Genomic DNA, 21,007 nt, shown 5'->3' on the forward strand with positions numbered 1-21,007 from the left:
GAGCCGCAGCTGTCAGCCTATACCTCAGCCACAGCAATGCCAGATCCGCGCCGTGTCTGCAATATACACCACAGCTCACAGCAACACGGGATCTTTAGCCCACTGAGCAAGGCCAGGGATCGAATACGCATGCTCATGGATACTAGTCAGACTCATTTCCGCTGCGCCACAACGGGAACTCCCTAATATTAAGTCTTTACGGAGGTGATAAGAGTGTTTACTTCAGAACTCTTTACCCACAGTGGGATGATTTTAAATCACATTCATCCATTGCAAACCAAGTGGCATTTGCAAGTATGGTCATTCTGGGAGCAGTTTGTGACCATTCGTGTGCTGAGACTGCTGGATGACTAACCAATGCCCATGCTCCCTTTCTGCCTTCAGAATAAAATTGGATTTTATGTTGGGTTTGCCCCCCCAGATCTGTGTTTTCCACACAGTTTTAGGCACTAAGATTTTAGTTGAGGTCATTGGATCCAGCTTTCAAGAAGCCTGTAAAGGGGGCTGACTCAGTGGGAGGTGCCTTTGCTCCTCACCTTTGCCCTCTTCCTGCTGGGAGTGTGGTCACCACACCTGGGTGGAGTCAGGAGCTATATTTTGACAACCAAGAAGAGAGCTCAGGGCCACGGCTGGCTGAATAGAGAGAAGTCGTCTAGGTTCTGTGGAGCCTCCTTACCATCTGAATCGTTTTTTAACACGGAAAAAAAAAAAAAAGGAAAACCACCAATTTGTTTAAAGCACTGTTTTGTAGGGTTCCTTCCTCATAACTAAATGCAATTCCTTGTACAATTAGTGTGAGTACTCTTCAAAGTATTTTCTCTGTTAGATTCAGCCACTTTTTAATTGCTTTGTAATGCTAGGTGGAGAAGGAAAAGGAGGGGAACTTTACGGAATGCAAGAGATGTGAGTTTCCATTTGTACATGTTTGTGTCATACATGCACACACGTATATGTAAAAATTATTAAACTGTACATTGATTAATGCACTAAATGCATTTTTTCCATATTTTTAAAGGCTTTTTTGTTTGTTTTAGGACTGCACCTTTGGCATTTGGAAGTTCTGAGGCCAAGAGTTGAATCGGAGATATAGCTGCCAGCCTATGCCACAGCTGCAGCAACTCAGAATGGCCACAAACTGGCCAGAGCATGCATGGGCATTTTGAGTTGGTAGGAGGCCTCATGAAGGACACGTCTCAGGATCACACCAATCTTCAAAACCAGGTTCTGTGGGTTTGTGGGGTGGCCCCAAGCTGTCATGGAGGAACCTGAGTGAAAAGGAGCGCTCTCTCTCTCAGCAGCTTCCAGAGGTCCAGCCCCAGGCCTATGAGGAGAGCAGGTTTTCCTGTTCTGCCATGCCTTCTGAGGTCTTGAAAGAGCGTGGTTCAATTTTGAAAAGTTTTGAGACCCACCTGAAGCTCATCTTTGAGATGCTGGCCACAGGGCAGCGTAAAGTCATTGGGTTTTTGGGTCACAGTACAACTGTGGCTGTGTTGAACCTGGACCTGAGGAGTTGTTTGTTTTTTGTCTTTTTTAGGGCTGCACCCGCAGCACATGGAAGTTCCCAGGCTAGGGGTCAAATCAGAGCTGCAGCTGCCAGCCTATGCCACAGCCATAGCAAGACAGGATCCGAGCTGCCTCTGCAAACCACACCACAGCTCATGGCATCATCGGACACTTACCCTGCTGAGCGAGGCCAGGGATAGAACCCACATCCTCATGGATGCCAGTCAGGTTTGTAACCCACTGAGCCACAATAGGAACTCCCATTTTTTAAAGTTTTTTTGAAGTGTAGTTGATTTACAAGGTTGCGATAATTTCTGCTGTACAACAAAGCGATCCAGTTATACATGTACACAATCCATTCTTTTCAGATTCTTGTTCCGCACAGAATTCTCTGCTCTAAAGCAAGTTCCTATTGATCAATCATTCCGCATACCTCAGTGTGCATATGCCAATCCCAAACCCCCAGTCCATCCCTCCCCCCTACCTGTCCCCTTCGGTAACCATAAGTTTGTTTTCAAAAATGTGTCTATTGTATATATGTTATCCCTTAATTAAAGAAAGCTATTTTAATATATTACAGAGTGATGGTGAAACTGAAACCAAACTGCTCAGACAGGATTTGAACCCAGCCAAACCTAAGACTGGGACTTGAACTCACAGCTGGGACTCAGACCCACTGTCTTTTAATTAAAATCACTCACCTGGTGTTGGGACTTAATGAATCATGGAGGGAATTCAACGAGAGTCGAAGTGATGGGTAAGAAGTAGATTTATTAATATAGGACACTTGTGAGGGAAACGAACAGGTGTACAGGAGAAGGGGGCTCTGCCCCAGGAACTAAGTGGGAAAGCAGGTTTATTTAGGGACACACACTCCTTAGAGAGAGTGTGGTTGGTCCGTCTTAGAAGGAAAGCATCCCCGAAATATGGGGTAGTGAGTTTTTTAGGGGATAGGTAATTTCATAGGCTAACGAGTAGGAGAATTAGTTCAACAGTTTTGGAGACATGGGGGGGGATATCCAGGAATGGGGGCTTTGATGATGGGCCTCAGAACCATCATGGCACCTGTGAGCATGTCTTTTTGCCTTTTCTAGGGCTGCTCCCTCGACATATGTATGTTCCCAGGCTAGGGGGTCTAGTCAGAGCTGTAGCTGCCGGCCTACGCCAGAGCCACAGCAACTCGGGATCCAAGCCACATCTGTGACCTACACCACAGTTCCCAGCAACACCAGATCCTTAACTCAGTGAGCGAGGCCAGGGATGGAACCTGTAACCTCATGGTTCCTAGTCGGATTCATTAACCACTGAGCCACAACAGGAACTCCCGGTGAGCATGTCATTTAGATGCTAATGTGTTACAATGAACTTATAATGAGGCTCAGGGTCCACTGGAAGTCGAATCTTCTACCATTTTAGGCCTAATCTGTTCTGACCCGTTTTTTTGTCGAGTCCTCAATGGCTATGACATTCTTTAAGGGTTGTGCCTTGCCCCCTCCCTTCCTGTCTCAATGGGATCTGATCATTTGAATCGATAAGAGAGCTGGACAGATGTAATTCTTTTAAAAACTATCAATAAACCTTTCTGTTCAAAGTGTCTAAGACAACTTACCCACTTCTCTCATTTTAAAATGGTGCTCTTAGGAGTTCCTGCTGTGGCGCGGCAGGTTAAGGATCCTGTTGTGATCTGTGTACGCGAGTCTGAAAAGAATTTCCAGACTCACATGGGGGTGAAAAGAAAGAAGCGTTTACTGAGCATGGCAAAGTGGAGAGAAAGTAGAGTTTATTGAGATAAGAGACGCTGCAAGCGAAGGGGGATGACTTCCCGATAATCTGAGCACATGGTCATGTCTGCTTTTATAAGCCAGGGAGAAACGAGATCTCACCATGCACCTGCTGACCTGCTGATTGGTTGGAGATATGTCTTAGGATTCACTTGCTGGTTGGATGGGGGTGTATAAGGCCCCTATAGGGGCAGGGTGAGGAGTGGGCCACATAGCTTTCCTAGTAAGGGGCAGGAAGGAACAGACCAGCTTGCTGAAGGTTGGGGAAGGGGCGTTACAATGAGATGGGTGGGGTGATGATAAGGGTCTGGTAATTCTTGTCCTGGCCAGAGGTTTTAAATTCAGTCTCCTTGAAGGGGCCTTCAAGTGCAACAGATCCCATATTGTCTCTGTGGTGGCTCAGGTTCAAGCCCAGGCACAGCATGGTGGGTTAAGGATCCTGCACTGTGGCAGCTGTGGTATAGTTGCACCTGTGGCTCCGATTTGATCCCTGGTCTGGGTGCAGTTGAAAAAGAAACAACAGAAAAAACGGTGCTTTTGCATTTATAAATGTTTCCCTATAATCTTGTTGCTGACACAGTGTCGTAGAGACACATGTTCCATCATTATTCACTCTCCAAATATTCTTTTTCTTACATTCTTATTTGATAGCACATGCTTGTCTCAGTCAGCAGCAGCCGTCTTCATTTTATGAACCCTAAATTTTGGGTCACTCAAGTTTTTTTTTTCTTTTTAGGGCTGCACTTGGGGCATACGGAGGTTCCCAGGTTAGGGGTCTAATCAGAGCTATAGCCTCCAGCCTACACCACAGCCACAGCATCGCCAGATCCAAGCCATGTCTGCAATGTAAACCACAGCTCACGGCAACGCTGGAGCCTTAACCCACTGAGCAAAGCCAGGGATCGCACCTGCATCCTCATGGATACTAGTCAGATTCGTTTGTTGAGCCATGACAAGTTTTTATTCCTATATGGCTTATCAAAATGTTAGGCTCTGTGATATCTGACCTATTATGGACCTAGTGGATATGAAGTGGTTAAACAGCAAAACCCTAGGTTGGAGTTTTTTTGTTTGTTTGTTTGTTTTTTTGATGTTGGAAGTATCATAGTAAAAACACAACAAAGAGGGATTTTTCATATAGTATGCAATATGAAAATTATTCTTTTTGCTATTAAAAAACTGGACTATATAGAACTCCTTCCCTTCCATGACTGCCCATCTCACCCTACCCTGGACTTCAGGATAGTGAAAAAAATCATACATTGGCAGAGACCACACTGCTTAAAATTCTGGCATTGCTTATTATCAGGGAAATGGAAATCAAAACTACGAGACATCACTTCACACCTGTCAGAATGGCCACCACCAAAAAAGAACACAAATAACAAATGCTGGTGAAGATGTGGAGAAAAGAGAACCCTGGTACTCCGTTGATGGGAATGTAAATTGGTGCAGCCACTATGGAAACGGTATGAAGGTTTTTCAAAAATTTAAAAATGGAACTACAGTATGATCCAGGAATTCCACTCCTGGGTATATGTCCAAAGAATATGAAAATACTAATTTGAAAATATACACGCACCCCAATGTTCATAGCAACACTATTTACAATAGCCAGAATATGGAAGCAACCTAAATATCCATCAACAGACAAATGGATGAAGAAAATGTGATACACACACACACACACACACACACACACACACACACACACACGGAATAGTACTCAGCTGTTAAAAAGAATGACATTCTGCCATTTGCAAAATGTGGATGGACCTAGAGGGTATTCTTATTCTTCTTTTTTTTTTTTTTTTTTTTTGTCTTTTGTCATTTTTTAGGGCTGTACCTTTGGCATATGGAGGTTCCCAGGCTAGGGGTCGAATCAGAGCTGCAGCTGCCAGCCTGTGCCACAGCCACAGCAACATGGGATCTGAGCCGCATCTGCAACCTACACCACAGCTCATGGCAACGTCAGAGCCTTAACCCACTGAGCAAGGCTAGGGATCAAATCCATGTCCTCATGGATGCTAGTCGGGTTCCCTAACCACTGAGCCACTGCAGGAACTCCTATTCTTAGTGAAATAAGTCAGACAGAGAACATAAATACACTGTTATTATTTATATGTGGACTCTCTTTTTTTTTAAATGAATGAAGATAACAGAATAAAAATAGACTCACAGATATAGAGAACAAACTCGTAGTTACCAGTGAAGAGTGGGAAGGAAGGAGGGGCAAGATAGGGGTAGGGGATTATGAGACAGAAACTATTATGTATAAAATAAATAAGCATCAAGGATATATTGTACGGCACAAGGAAATACAGCCATTATTTTGTAATAACTTTAAATCGAGAATAATCTATAAAAATGTTGAGTCACTATGTTGTACACCTGAAACTAATATAATATTATAAATCAACTAGACTTCAAAAAAATGAATCTTATGAAAAATTTCAGCATTGCATGGATTTATGAGGTCAAAAAGGAACTGCAATAGCTATAGCAATAGAAGCATGGTTGGTAAAGACTCTATTAAAGTATGAACTGAACAATCACAGAAAAAGAGAGATGAGACTTTTCTGTGAGAGATCATTAAAGCTTCCATACAAGAAAGACCATTTACTGTTATGGAACATGAATCATTATCAGAATAAAAAGAGAGTCAGCAAAGAAATTCGGGCCTAGGATGACAAAGGAGGAGGAATTTAACAGGATCAAATTGTAAATTATTCCCCAACTCTATCTAGCTAAGCGTTCTTATAATTCCTTAGTGTGGAGGTGAGTGGGGGTTGATGTTAATGACAGAATCGACACAGGTGGTTTATTGTAGTTTAATATTTATTCAGTTATTCTTAATGAATCCTGCTGTCTCTATTGTATTGCATGAAAAGAACACTATAGGCATTGTTGTAAGTTAGGTTTGGGGACTGAATAGCTCTCAACTGACAATGGCAATCAAAATTCTGGTGCTCGTGGAGTTCCTGCTGTGGCATAGCAGAAACGAATTCAACTAGGAACCATGAGGTTGCACATTCGATCCCTGGCCTCCACTCAGCGGATTAAGGATCCTGAGTTGCTGTGGCTGTGGTGTAGGCCAGCAGCTGAAGCTCCTATTCAACCCATAGACTGGGATGCAGCCCTAAAATAGCAAAAAAAAAAAAAAAAAATTCCAGTGCTCTGAATGGTGGTGAGAGGAGCAGCACCTCCTACAGAAAGTGTACTTTTCCAGAGCTTATTCCTGATATGGCTGGGTTAACATCTTATGGGGCTTCACACATGGAAGCAGGGGGCCTTTATTTTGCTAATAAGCATAACCAGTAGGAGTTCCCATTGTGGCTCAGCAGAAATGAACTCAACTAGTATCCATGAGAATGCAGGTTTGATCCCAAGGCTCACTCACTGGGTCAAGGATCCGGTGTTGCCGTGAGCTGTGGTATAGGTCAAAGATGTGGCTCAGATCTGGCATTGCTGTGGCTGTGGCACAGGCCGGCAGCTACAGCTTCAATTGTACCTCTAGCCTGGGAATCTCCATGTGCTGCAGGTGCAGCCCTAAAAAAAAGAGAGAGAAAAACAGTTCTTGCAAAGCTGAATTGCTAAGGTGAGCTTCTTTGACCATTGCAAGAAGCATTATTTGACATATATGTGAGATAAATATATATATTTATAGTCACCAGATCATTATCCAATGTCAAATCTGGCTTTCAGATTTTCTTTCCTTTTTTTTTTTTTGCCATTTCTAGTGCCGCTCCCGCAGCATATGGAGGTTCCCAGGCTAGGGGTCCAATCGGAGCTGTAGCTGCTGGCTTACGCCAGAGCCACAACAACTCGGGATCTGAGCTGAGTCTGCAACCTACACCACAGCTCATGGCAACGCTGGATCCTTAACCCACTGAGTGAGGCCAGGGATCGAACCCGAAACCTCATGGTTCCTAGTCGGATTTGTGAACCACTGAACCATGACGGAAACTCCCAGATTTTCTTTCTTTTTTTTTTGTCTTTTTTGTCTTTTTGTTGTTGTTGTTGTTGTTGTTGTTGTTGTTGCTATTTCTTGGGCCGCTCCCGCAGCATATGGAGGTTCCCAGGCTAGGGGTCCAATCGGAGCTGTAGCCACCGGCCTACACCAGAGCCACAGCAACGCGGGATCCGAGCCGCGTCTGCAACCTACACCACAGCTCACGGCAACGCCGGATCGTTAACCCACTGAGCAAGGGCAGGGACCGAACCCGCAACCTCATGGTTCCCAGTCGGATTCGTTAACCACTGCGCCACGACGGGAACTCCCCAGATTTTCTTAATGATAAAAATAAGTAACAGTCCAAGTGACATTTACTCTTTTCTTGCATATTATTCTCTTCTATTTAGTTTCTTTCCCAGATGGTAAAAGTAACATAAACTCATTACCAGCCATTTGGAAAATATGGAAATGTGTAATGAAGATCACACTAACCACTTGTAGTCCTGCTTCTCTGAATCTCTTTCCAGTGTCTTTTCTTGTACGTCTTTTTGTGTTGGCCAACTTTGAGGATAAAGGGTGCCAAATCATAGAGCCTTATTATATAACCGAAAAAGTGTGTATATATTATATATATATATAATAGCAGTCACAAAAATAATTCAGACAGAAATGATTACATAATTAACACAATTGCACCCTATTTTGATAATGGGTGGAGATTTTGCAAGAGGAATCTAAAAACTTTTCCTCTATACGTTTAGATTATTTATAACATCACAACTTCAAACTACATTATTTATTTAATTGGCCACACCCACAGCATATAGAAGCTCTTGAGATAGGGATTGAATCCAAGCCACAGCTGTGACCTACACCAGCGCTGCTGCAACACTGGATCCTTAACCCACTGTGCCACAGTGAAAACTCCCATGTAGAAACGATTTTAAATGAAATAATCAGATTGCTTTCTTGCTTCCTATTCATCTACCAGGATCACCTGAGCTGAATGAATGGGATTACGTGAGAGTAAATATTGAGTAGAGGGGTAAGTTTGGGGGCCTGAAACACTTGGAAAATAGGAAAGATAGCCAATGGGCCAAAATGAAGATTAGATTCCTAGGAGATGAGGGAGAAGAGGTGGCAGAAGACGGAGGTGGGGCATAAAGTACTATGGGTGGTGCCATAGCTCGGGCGACCAGATAATTTGGAGTCAAACCCAGAACATTTTCCAGAGTGAAAATGGCACTGTTAATAATTGTGCTGGGACAACAGGCTGAATTATACAGGGTTATACAGGGTAAGTTAGGAAATATGGTCATTTAACATAAACTTAAAGAAAAAAAACAGTTTCTGCTAAGGTGCGGTGGGTTAAGCATCCTGCATTGCTGCAGATACAGCATAGGTAGCAGCTGTGGCTCAGATTCAGTTGCTGGCCCAGGAATTTCCATATGCCATGGGGCAGCCATTAAAAAAAGAAACAGGAGTTCCTGTCATGGTGCCGTGGAAACGAATCCAACTAAAAACCATGCACGTTCGATCCCTGGGCTCCACTCAGCAGATTCAGGATCCTGAGTTGCTGTGGTGTAGGTGTAGCTGTACCTCCGATTCGACCCCTAGCCTGGGAACCTCCATATGTCGCAGGTGAGACCCTAAAAGGCAAAAACAAACAAACAAACAAAAAAACCCAAACCTACAGCTCTGGTGATAGCCAATGATTTGCTTCTTTTACCACATATATGACAAGTTTGATATCACTATCCTTAATTTTGGACCCCCTGTCATTTACCTCTTACCTGTTTTCGTCAACAAAAGGAGGTTCCAGGTGGGTCCTATGGATCCCAGGTGGGTTTTCTAAAGAGATTGTTCATCTAGGAGTTAGGGTAGAAGGTTGATGAGGCCAAGATCAGATTTTGGTCATCATGAGAGTGAGAGTCACTCTATTTTAGTGTCCAGACTTCATTCTCAGAACTGCTAGTGAAGATCTGTGCTATTGGTTCTTTATATCACAGAAATTTTAAACCAGAAGCTAGCGTGATGGACCCTGTCTCAGCCTCTCTGTAATAACTGGTACAATATATTCAGTGTTGTCATCCCAGTCTTTTTTTTTTTTTTTTTTAAGAGCCATACCCGAGGCATATGGAAGTTCCCGGGCTGAGGGTTGAATCAGATCTGAAGCTGCCAGCGTACAGCCACAGCAATGCCAAGTCCGAACCATGTCTGTGACCTACACCACAGCTCATGGCAAGGCTGGATCCTTAACCCACTGAGTGAGACCAGGGATTGAACCTGCATCCTCACTAGTTGGGCTTGTTACCACTGAGCCACAAAGGGAACTACATTTTTTTTTTTTTTTGTCATATGAGTCTTAAAGCATAAGGTCCACTCACAGGCATCTTAAGCTGTTTGTATTTTCAAATCAGTTTGCTGAGTCCACTGTGCATATTTGGAAACCAATACATCAAACCTCAGCCTGCACACTGTAATTTGAGGGGTGCTTACAATAGGAAATAAGACTGAATTCTTTTCTATTTTGATCTAGTCCTGAAGCAGTGCTTCCGGTCCAGCTTTTACCCTGGGAAGTTGAGGAATAGGGGCCAAACTAACAAGGACAGGGTGGAGTTCCCTGGTGGACTAGCGAGTTAAGGGCCTGGCATTGTCACTGCTGTGGCTTGGGTTTCATCCCTTGCCCAGGAACTTCTGAATGCCTGGGATGGCCAAAAACAAAAACAAAAAAGTATTTTCTTGGTAAATGATATGATGTTTAAAAAAGAACAGACAAACAAGGATTAAGTTGCCATAATTACAGAGAATTTATCAGGCCACTTACGTTTTTTAGGAATACTCTGTGGTAGGATTTCTCATGTGAGCTGCAGTCCTTTAGGCTTGGGACTCTGAGTGGAGTATGATGCTGGGAATTGGCTGTTGCCAAAAGAACCCCAAAGAGCCCTCGTCACTCTGAGCCCATCAGGCCAGCGTGTGGCCATGGGAACCCTGAGAAGAGATGTATTGGAGCAATACCACTTCTGCTGTTACACTCTTTCCCCAGTGGTCTCTATCAAAATGGGGCTCACACTGGCTGGACGCCTCAGCCTGAGATGCCCAAAGGGCTGTGGGTACGTGATGGAAACGAGGTGGAGCCTTGAAGGAGTATGGATGCTATTGGAGACTTTCCACTCTCACTAGCAGGAGGGGTGCTCCAGTGCTTCCTGTCTGGCAAAAGACTGGGGTAGGACTGAACATCAAATTACGGAGAAGTCATCTGCGCACTGCTTTTTAAATTTTTATTTGCTTATTTATTTTTGTCTCTTATTTATTTATTTATTTATTTTGTCTTTTTAGGGCCGCACCCAGGCATATGGAGGTTCCCAGGCTAGGAATCTAATCAGAGCTACAGCTGCCGGCCTATGCAACAGCCACAGCAATGCCAGATCTAAGCCTCGTCTGGGACCTACACCACAGCTCACGGCAACACCGGATCCTCAACCCACTGAGCGAGGCCAGGGATTGAACCCGAAACCTTGTGGTTCCTAGTTTGATTTGTTTCTACTGCTCCACGACGGAAACTCCTTTATTTTTTATTTTAATTTTTTTGTTGCACCTGTGCCATGTGGAAGTTCCTGGGCCATGGATCAAACCCATGCCACAGCAGTGACAACATTGGAACCTTAACCAGCTGAGCCACCAAGGAATTCCCCCCTTGCTTTTTTTTTTTTTTTTTTAATTTATTAAATTTTTTTTGGCTGTGCCCACACACAGCATGTGGAATTTCCTGGGCCAGGGATTGAACCTGCGCCATAGCAGCAACCTAAGCCTCTGCAATGACAGTGCTAGATTCTTAACCCACTGAGCCACTGCTGAGAACTCCTCAATTGCTTTTCAAAGACTATTCTGGGAGTTCACACTGTAGCACAGTGGGTTAAGAACATGACTGCAGTGGCTTCAGTTGGTGTGGAGATGTGTGTTTGATCCCCAGCCCGAAGCAGTGGGTTAAAGGGTCTGCCCTTGCAACAGCCACAGCCTGGGTTGCAGCTGTGGCTCAGATTCAGTCCCTGGCCTGGGGACTTCCATATGCCTTGGGCGCAGCCATAAACAAACATAAAAACAAAAAGAATATTCTGTGGTGGGATTCCTCAAACTACAGATTCTGGTATCTGTGAGCTCTCTGTGAGCGATTTTCAATTTTGTATTTTCATTTAAACATTTAAAAGATAATATAAGCATATTATCATGGATCATCTAACTGATTTCCCTGTAACCAAGTGCTACCCTGCCAGTTTAGTCTTGTGTTTGTGTTTATCATTGAGTTAGCGCCAAGCAATTCTATTTTAATCAGGGTGCTAAGGAGAAAGAACCGAAGCGGACTTAATATGTAAATGATGCATTTATGCCACGGGAAGGCCACATGATATTATGACAGGCTGTAGAAGAAATGGTTTACAGTAATTTGAATGAAAAAAATGTGATGGGGAATTGTCATCTCACAGTATCTGGTAGTCACCTGAAAGTAATTCATGCTACGGCTGGTGATGAGGAAAATAATTATCATCTGTCACATGAAATTAAATTCGCAATTTTAAACTTTCTGTTTTTACTGCATGGCTTATATTCACTTTGTAAATTGTTTTGGGTTTGGTTTTGTTTGTTTGTTTGTTTGTTTTTGCCACAGCATGCAGCAGTTTGATGTGGGATCTCAGTCCCCAGATCAGGATTGAACCCAGGCCACAGCAGTGAAAGCATTGAATCCTAACCGCTAGACCACCAAGGAACTCCTGACAGATTGGTGTTTTTTTAAGTTTTTTTTTTTTGTTTTTTTTTTTTGTTTTTTTTTTTTTGTCCTTTGGGGCCACATGTGTGGCATGTGGAAATTCCCATGCTAGGGGTTGAATCGGCGCTGCAGCTGCCATCCACAGCCACAGCAACACCAGATCATAGTCGCATCTGTGACCTACACCACAGCTCACGGCCATGCCGGGTCCTCCTTAATCCACTGAGCGAGGCCAGGGATCAAACCCACATCCTCATCAATACTAGTCTGGTTCCTTACAGCTAAGCCACAACAGAACTCCTGATTGGTATTTTTTTTTTTTAAGTCACATAAGCTCTATAAGCATAAGAAGTTTTTAATCTAGTTGCACGTATGTACTCGGATGGTTAAAGAGCATGGACTTGGCCAAATTTTTGGATATCAATCTTATTAGTTCTGAATAACCTTGGGAATGCTCAATGTTTTTGTGCCTCAATTTCTTCATCTGAATGGGGATAGTGATAACACCTAATATTATTCTCAGGAGTAAATGAATATGTGTAAATTATTAACATAGTGCCTGGGCCTGCTAGATATTCTTAATGGTAAAAATAATTTAGCTCCTTCTCATACTGAATGTAGTAAGTTAGAAAGAGAAAGACAAATACCATATGGTATCACTTCTATGTGGAATCAAAAATATGACACAAATGAACCTATCTACAAAATAGAAACAGACTCATGGACAGAGAACAGACTTGTGGTTGCCAAGCTGGGAGGGGAGGAGTGCCCGGGAGAGGAGGGATAAATTGGGAGTTTGAGGTTAGCAGATGCAAACTAGTATATACAGGATGGATAAACAACAAGGTCCTACTGTCCAGCACAGGGAACTATATTCTATATCCTGTGATAAACCGCAGTGGAACAGAGTATGGACAAGAATGTACACATATGTATAACAGAGTCACTTTGCTGTACAGCAGAAATTAATGCAACATGGTGAGTCAACTATACTTCCATAAAATTAATTTTCGAAAAACTTAGCTCCGAAATAAGTGAAGATCCAACCGTGTGAGAAGGCTTCTCTATTGGATAAATTAAGATATATAAAGGAATACATAGGAGTTCCCGTCGTGGCTCAGTGGTTAACGAATCCGACTAGGAGCCATGAGGTTGCGGGTTCGATCCCTGGCCGTACTCAGTGGGTTAAGGAACTGGCCTGGCCCTGAACTGTGGTGTAGGCTGCAGACGTGACTCGGATCCCGAGTTGCTGTGGCTCTGGTGTAGGCCAGCAGCTACAGCTCTGATTAGACCCCTAGCCTGGGAATCTCCATATGCCTCTGGAGAGGCCCAAGAAATGGCAAAAAGACCAAAAAAAAAAAAAAAAAAAAGAATATGTAGCATTTCCATAGCCCATCATGTTCATAAAAAAATACTTTTTCAAATGTATTATTCTACTTAGACTTCAACATCTAGCCTGAAATAAATATGTATATATATTGTTGTTGTTCAAAAGATGAGGAATCTAAACCTCGGACAGTTGAAGTCCTGTGCCCCGATAAACATGAGCATTTGATATTTTTTCCCTCAGGAAGAATGAAGGAATAGTTTGTAACTAAATTTCCCATTTTCTTTTGGGTGGCTAGGCGGCCCAGGGCTAGTTCTGTCCTTGTGCACATTAATGCTTGTCTACCACTTATTAATCTGGACAGCTATGTTGGGTTTTTCTCCTTGGTTTTGCTTTTCTTTTCTAGTTTATATCTTCAGTGATCCTAAAATTTTCTGCATCGTTTTATTATTTGGAATTCCTACAATTTCCCCAAGGTTCCAAGGGCGAGGTGGCAGGCGAATCTCTGCTCCCTGATCCTGCCCAACTTACCTGTTTCTTTATGTGGATTAATTTTATGGGTTTTCCAGGACATGAAGGCCGTCACTCAGACTGGCCCCTGTCAATGTTATTCCCTGGCTATTCCAAAACTGTCCTATCAGCCAGAACGAGGGTGGTGCAGTCAGCCATTGGCCAGATTAAGGCAGAACAGGGCTTGGTTTGCTCTTGTCATTATGATCATCTTAGATGTATGTCACCAGGAGGCACAGGAAGTATCACCCAGAGAATAAGTAAATGAGAGTGGGATCTCAATTGCCCCACCATAAATATTCAACCCCTCTTTATAGTATTTCCCAAACAGTGAGATTTCTCAGACTTTGGTCATTTGATGGTCACTGTTTTCATCATATCTTCATATCGTCTTTACTATTTTTAACTTTACTATTATTTATTTTTAAGTATTCTTTAGGAGTTCCCATCGTGGCTCAGTGGTTAACGAATCCGACTAGGAACCATGAGGTTGCGGGTTCGATCCCTGGCCTCGCTCAGTGGGTTAAGGATCTGGCGTTGCCATGAGCTGTAGTGTAGGTCGAAGCCTCGGCTTGGATCTGGCGTTGCTATAGCTCTGGTGTAGGCTGGTGGCAACAGCTCTGATTAGACTTCTAGCCTGGGAACCTCCATATGCCGGGGTGCAGCCCTCAAAAGACAAAAAAGCCAAAAAAAAATTATTTAAGTTAATGATAATTTTGGGAGTTCCCTCATGCCTCAGTGGGTTAAGGATCTGGTGTTGTCACTCCTGTGGCTCTGGTTATAGCTATGGTATGAATTTGATCCCTGGCCTAGGAACTTCCAATGCTGCAGGTGTGGCCAAAAAAAAAAAAGTAATGACTTTTACTTAAACATATTATTATTATTATTGTTATTATTATTTTTGCCTTTTTAGGGCTGCACCAGCAGCATATGGAGGTTCCCAGGCTAGGGGTCGAATCAGAGCTGTAGTCACTGGCCTACACCACAGCCACAGCAGCTGCTGATCCGAGCCTCATCTGCAACCTATACCACAGCTCATGGCAACGCCAGATCCTTAACCCACTGAGTAAGGCCAGGGATTGAACCTGTGCCTTCATGGATACTAGTCAGATTTGTCTCTGCAGAGCCACGGTGGAAATTTCTTAAACATATTATTTTAAAGGGAAATTTTATATTGCTACCATTAATGGGAGAACAGTTTCACATACTATAATAGGAGAACATATAATGGGAGAACAGTTTCACATACTATAATAGAAGATAATAGAAATTCCCAGGCTAGGGGTTGAATCTTAAAACGAAATATAAAGACTATAAGACAATACTATTGAACTCTTTGCAGACACAGGCATTGGGAATTAGGAAGTCTGTCATTTATTTTTAAACAGCGCATAAAGTACCACATAAACTATGGTACACTATACAAGCAATATAGTTTTCTGTGCCATCGCTTTCCGCATTTGAAAAAGCTTCAACCACTTAGCTTTTTCATCACAGGCCATTATCTATGAGGAAAAGAGGAGAGTATTCCTTTGCCAATGGCTAAAAGCAACGGGCGACTGCAGGGCATTAGGTTCTGGAGGGAAGGCACTAAAGAGGTTTGAAATTACAAGGAAGGGCTCAGCAGCCTGGTAGAGAGCTGAAAACGAGGGTACCAATTTGGAATACTCCTTGCAGATTTTAAGCTGTTAAGAGAGGTAAAGAAAGGTAAAAACACTCTTTCTCGACTCCATCTTAGCGGTAGCAGCAGTAGTGTCCACGCTTCAGTCGCCAACACACAGCTCTTTGTCCCCGCCCAGGAGCTACATACTCTCGAGGTGACCGGCCAGGAGATGGTCACCCAGATCAAGGCTCATGTCGCTTCGTTGGAGGGCATCGCTCCGGAAGATCAAGTCCTGCTCTTGGCAGGCACGCCCCTGGAGGATAAGGCCATCCTCAGCCAGTGTCGGGTAGAGGCCCTGAGCACTCTGGAAGTAGCCGGCCCTATGCTTGGAGGTAAAGTTCATGGTTCCCTGGCCCGTGCTGGGAAAGTCAGAGGTCAGACTCCCAAGGTGGCCAAACAAGAGAAAAAGAAGACTGGCCGGGCCAAGAGACGTATGCAATACAACAGGTGCTTTGTCAATGTCGTGCCCACCTTTGGCAAGATGAAGGGACCCGATGCCAACTCTTAAGTCCTTTGTAATCCTGGCTTTCACTAATAAAGCCACTTAGTCCAATCAAAAAAAGAAAAAAAAAAAAAAAAGAAAGGTAAAAACAGTGTTAGTTTACAAAGGGCTTAGAAATGGTTCAAACAAGAAAAAAAATCATAACAGTGGAGAAATTAAAAGTGGAAGAAAAGTCCCGTCATGGTGCAGCTGAAATGAATCCAACTAGGAACCATGAGGTTGCAGGTTTGATCCCTGGCCTTGCTCAGTGGGTTAAGGATCCAGTGTTACTGTGAGCTGTGGTGTAGGTTGCAGACGCAGCTTGGATCCCAAGTGACTGTGACTGTGGTATAGGCTGGTAATTGCAGCTCCAACTGAGCCCCTAGCCTGGGAATCTTCATATGCTGTGGGTGAAGCCCTAAAAAGACAAAAAAAGAAAAAAGAAAAAAAGTGGAAGAAAAAAGTTAATAACTGTTTTCAGTGGTTAAAAAAAAAAAAAAAGGACAAATCTTGATTCCTAAGCAAAATTCTATTTCTGATGATCATTCCAGATTAATCTGTTGATTTTTGGAAATAGACACAATCCTAAAAAGTTTCTTGACTATTTTTCTGGGCTTATTACATACTACATGAGTTACTTTGGTGATAGTTATGCTTGTGGATATCATTGGTCACTGGATGAGCAAAGAAAGGCCTATAAGTCTCTTAGGAAATGTACACAAATCATGGGACCATTCTAAATACAGTTTGTGGAGTTCCTGTCATGGCTCAGCAGTAATGAACCCAACCAGTACCCATGAGGATGTGGGTTCAATCCTTGGCCTCACTCAGTGGGTTAGGGATCTGGTATTGCCATGAGCTGTGGTGTATGGGCAGACACAGTCCAGATCTGATGTGGCTGTGGCTGTGGTGGGCAGCTGCAGCTCCAATTCAACCCCTAGCCTGGGAACTTCCATATATTGTGGGTGCAGCCTCAAAGAGACAAAAAATAAAAATAAAAAATATATAAAATTTGTTATTCAAGAATATTCAAATTGGAGTTCCCGTCGTGGTGCAACGGAAACGAATCCGACTAGGAACCACGAGGTTGCGTGTTCGATCCCTGGCCTCGCTCAGTGGGTTAAGGATCTGGCGTTTCCATGAGCTGTGGTGTAAGTCACAGACAAGGCTTGGATCCTGCATTGCTGTGGCTGTGACTAGGCTGTCGGCTACAACTCTGATTAGACCCTAGCCTGGGAACTTCCATATGCTGCTGGTGCAGCCTTGAAAAGACAAAAAAAAAAAAAAAAAAAAAAAAAATCAAATAAATTATCCATTGCCCAAATGCAGGGATTATTTTATGAGAGTCCTGATTAAAATGCTGCTGGGAATGAGTTTCAGACATATTCATTCAATGATTCAACTGCCAAGAATGAAAGACTATAACTTGGTTAAACCTTGGATAACTTGCCATGAAAGAGGCAAGTTGTGATTTGTTTGGGATGAAATGTATGAGGGAAAAAATGAAAATTATTAGATATTATAGCCATTCTATGAATGGGGCTGAGAATAAGGAAATAGCTACAAATAATTATAAAAGGAAAAAAAGCTACAAAGATGGCATGATAGCAATGAAAAAAATGAAAGTTTCTTTAAATCAGCTGAGCAAGATTTAGGTGTGAGAAAGTGTGACAATAATAATGGTAAGAAGAATAAGTGGAATAAGCCACTTATTGAAAGTGGCTTGAAAACTTTATTACAGAGAAGTGATGCTGGGACTATTTCAGTAGCCACATACCTCCATTAGGTGTGGATCTAGGGAACAGTTAAGTATGTTACCGTACAATTAAATTGCTCCCTAGGAAGCCAAATGAGAATTTAAAAACTTTTCTGTGATTAACATTTTTCAAATCTTGTGACAAAAGAAGAGATAAGAAAAGGTAGAGTTCCCATTGTGGTTCAGCAGTAACAAACCCAACTAGTATCCATGAAGACTTGGGTTCAATCCCTGGCCTCACTCAGCGGGTTAAGGATCCAGCTTAGCTGTGAGCTGCAGTGTAGGTCGCAGACACGGCTCAGATACTGAGTTGCTGTGGCTGTGGTGTATACTGGCAGCTTCAGCTCTGATTCGACCCCTAGCCTGGGAATTTCATATGTTGTGGGTGCAGCCCCAAAGAGACAAGAAAGAAAGAGAGAGAGAAAGAGAGAAAGAAAGAAAGGGAAATGAAAGACAGAGAGAGAAAGGAGAGGGGGAGAGAGGGAGGGAGGGCAAATGGAGGGAAATTTTATTTCTCTTCTTACTCTTCTCCAAAGTGCCCTAAATCCAATCCCCCTCCTCCCAAATTTAGGTTCCACAGCTCTAAATGTAGCCATCAGCTCACATCATGTTGAAGGGGCAAAGAATCTCTTAGGGAATGGGAGGCTTTCAAACATACCAGCTCCTTAAGACTGAAAGATGGGATATGAGCCCAGGATTTCTGTATGATTGAATTTAATCTTTTTTTTTTTTTCTTTTTTTCTTTTTTTCTTTTTTCTGTCTTTTTGTCTTTTTCTAGGGCCACATCCACAGCATATGGAGGTTCCCAGGCTAGGGGTCTAATTGGAGCTGTAGCCACTGGCCTACACCAGAGCCACAGCAACGTGGGATCCAAGCCATGTCTGCAACCTACACCACAGCTCATGGCAATGCCGGATCCTTAACCCACTGAGCAAGGTCAGGGATGGAACCTGCAACCTCATCGTTCCTAGTCTGATTTGTTAACCACTGAGCCATGACGGGAACTCCGAATTTAATCTTAAATCCAGCATTTTAAAGAGAGCTGACTTTCCCAGCCCTCTGGAGGTGTTCACATGACACGATTGGGTTTCACAACCTCCTCAGCTCTCAGTCATGTAGGAGTAGATTTGACTTGGGAAGGTTCAACTTTTTCAAAAGTATAGGTATAAGCATGGTGCCTCCCTCACCTCCAAAGCTCTCTAGCCACGGAAGGGAACCCACAGAGTCTCAGAGGTACCCAACTCAAATATACAAGGCTAAGCCTTGTCAGAGTAAGCTGACATTGGGACACAGGAGATGACCACTGTCATAGTCGGGGGCTTAAAGAATTCTGACTTTTCCTGGACAAAGTGAAAGTGACCTATATGGTCTCTTGTTGCAGAAAGCTTGTGGATACCCTTAAGGCTCAGTGGTGTTTCACTTAAGGAGTCTTTTGAGTCATACCGATTATACTGAATTAAACATACATACTAAAAAATATATACAAATTTAGTTCCCTTCATGGCTCAGCGAGAAAGAATCCAACTAGCATCCATGAGGACACAGGTTCAATCCCTGGCCTCGATCAGTGGATTAAGAATTTGGCATTGCCATGAGCTGTGTTTGAAGATGTGGCTTGGATCCTGCATTGCTGTGGCTGTGCCGTAGGCTGGCAGCTGTGGCTCTGATTGGACCCCTAGTCTGGGAACCTCCATATGCCACCAGTGCAGCCCTAAAAAGACAAAAGACAAAATACACACACACACATACACACACAAATGTAAGAGTATAGCTTGATGAAATTTTACAGAAATCAATAGGACCCAGAGCAAGAAACAGGATGCCATTGGAATTCTGGAAACCCTCTTATGCCTTCTTTCAGTTACTCCCCCACTAGTAACTACTCTTCTTACTTCTAACACTAAAGACTGGTTTTGTCTGTGTTTGAACCTTACGTAAATCTAATCATACAATGTATACTTTCATGTTTAGTGCTGTTTGTGATAACATTTGCTGTTGCATAGTTGCAGTTCACTCATTGCTGTATAATATTCCGCTCTGTAATAGATCACAATTTATTGGTTCTGCTGTTGGTGGGCAGACGGGTACCATTTTGATCACTTACTAGATAGACTTGGCCCAGAAATTTGACTTTGGACTTTAAAGTGTCCCTCCGCACATAAAGTAGTCAAAGAGAAGAGACCACTCACCAAAAAGAGCATCTTATGTCACTCTCTAACCTGGTGGTCCTCAACGCAGGCTGCCCATTAGATCTTCCTGAGGAACTTAAAAATCATGATGCCAGGGCTGTACTTTAACAACTGAAACAGAATCTCTGCAGGTGAAGCCAAGGCTGCAGCATTTTTTAAAAGCTCCCAGCTGTTTCCAGTGTTGACATAAGGCTGAGCCCCACGGCTTCAACTCCTGACCCTGCTTAATTTGTCTTCATAGCCCATATTACTATTGACATAACGTTATATGTTTATTTGTTCTCTAGAATTTGCTCCATGTGTTAAAGAGACTTTCTGTGTTTTGCTCACTGCTAATTCCTTAAGCCCCAGAACACCTTGCAAATTACGGGGATTCTTAATTAATTTCTTCAGAGAAATAACATTTTCTCCCAACAAAACAGAAGAACACATATATAATATATTTTAAGTTATTTATGTGCGTATATATAACTTCAGAAAGAAGAGACCATTCTTTCAAAGAAAGAAAGATTGACTTTCTCATGATTTATTTTTTAACCTTAAGGGCAAAAAAATCATTGTTCATTACATTGTATGTTGTATGATTATTTTCCATTAGCTATGGGCTTTTTAGTGTTGTTTCTTGTAGCTATTTCTTTTCTTCCAGTTTTATTGAGATATAACTGACATTCAGCACTGTGAAAGTTTAAGGTGTATAGCATCATGATTTGACTTACATACATCCTGAGATGTTTATTGCAAGAAGTTTAGTGAACATCCATCATCTCATGTAGAAACAAAATAAAAGTGGAAAAAAATTTTTTCTTTGTGAGGAGGAATTAGGATTTACTCTCTTCACTTTCATATATAACACATAGCAGTGTTAATTATATTTATCACATTGTATGTTACATCCCTAGGACTTTTTTATCTTATAACTGGAAGTTTATACCTTTTGACCACCTTCATACAATTCTGCCTCCCACCTGGGGTAACCGTTCATCAGATCTCTTTTGTGTGTGTGCTCAGTAGAAGTCTTTTGTTCAAGTGCACTAAATTTTTTAACTTGTCCCTTGTTAATGAATATTTGTATGATAT

The 21,007-nt window shown here is 42.7% G+C and overlaps 1 protein-coding gene across 1 annotated transcript; it reads left to right on the forward strand.

Moving 5' to 3' along the window:
- Positions 1–2,083: 2,083 nt before the first annotated feature.
- On the forward strand, positions 2,084–17,284 carry LOC106505154 (ubiquitin-like FUBI-ribosomal protein eS30 fusion protein). The gene is made up of 3 exons (XM_084980190.1): positions 2,084–2,260; positions 4,594–4,753; positions 15,641–17,284. The coding sequence occupies exons 2-3, from the start codon at positions 4,745–4,747 to the stop codon at positions 16,010–16,012; spliced, it is 381 nt and encodes a 126-aa protein (XP_084836316.1). The 5' UTR covers positions 2,084–2,260; positions 4,594–4,744; the 3' UTR covers positions 16,013–17,284.
- Positions 17,285–21,007: the final 3,723 nt, after the last annotated feature.

Source organism: Sus scrofa, chromosome 10 (assembly GCF_054392235.1).
Source record: "Sus scrofa isolate SSC_HxYL_T2T_F1_AM1 chromosome 10, Sscrofa_HxYL_maternal_Yorkshire_Landrace_v2.0, whole genome shotgun sequence".
In the NCBI taxonomy this organism is placed as follows: Eukaryota; Metazoa; Chordata; class Mammalia; order Artiodactyla; family Suidae; genus Sus; species Sus scrofa.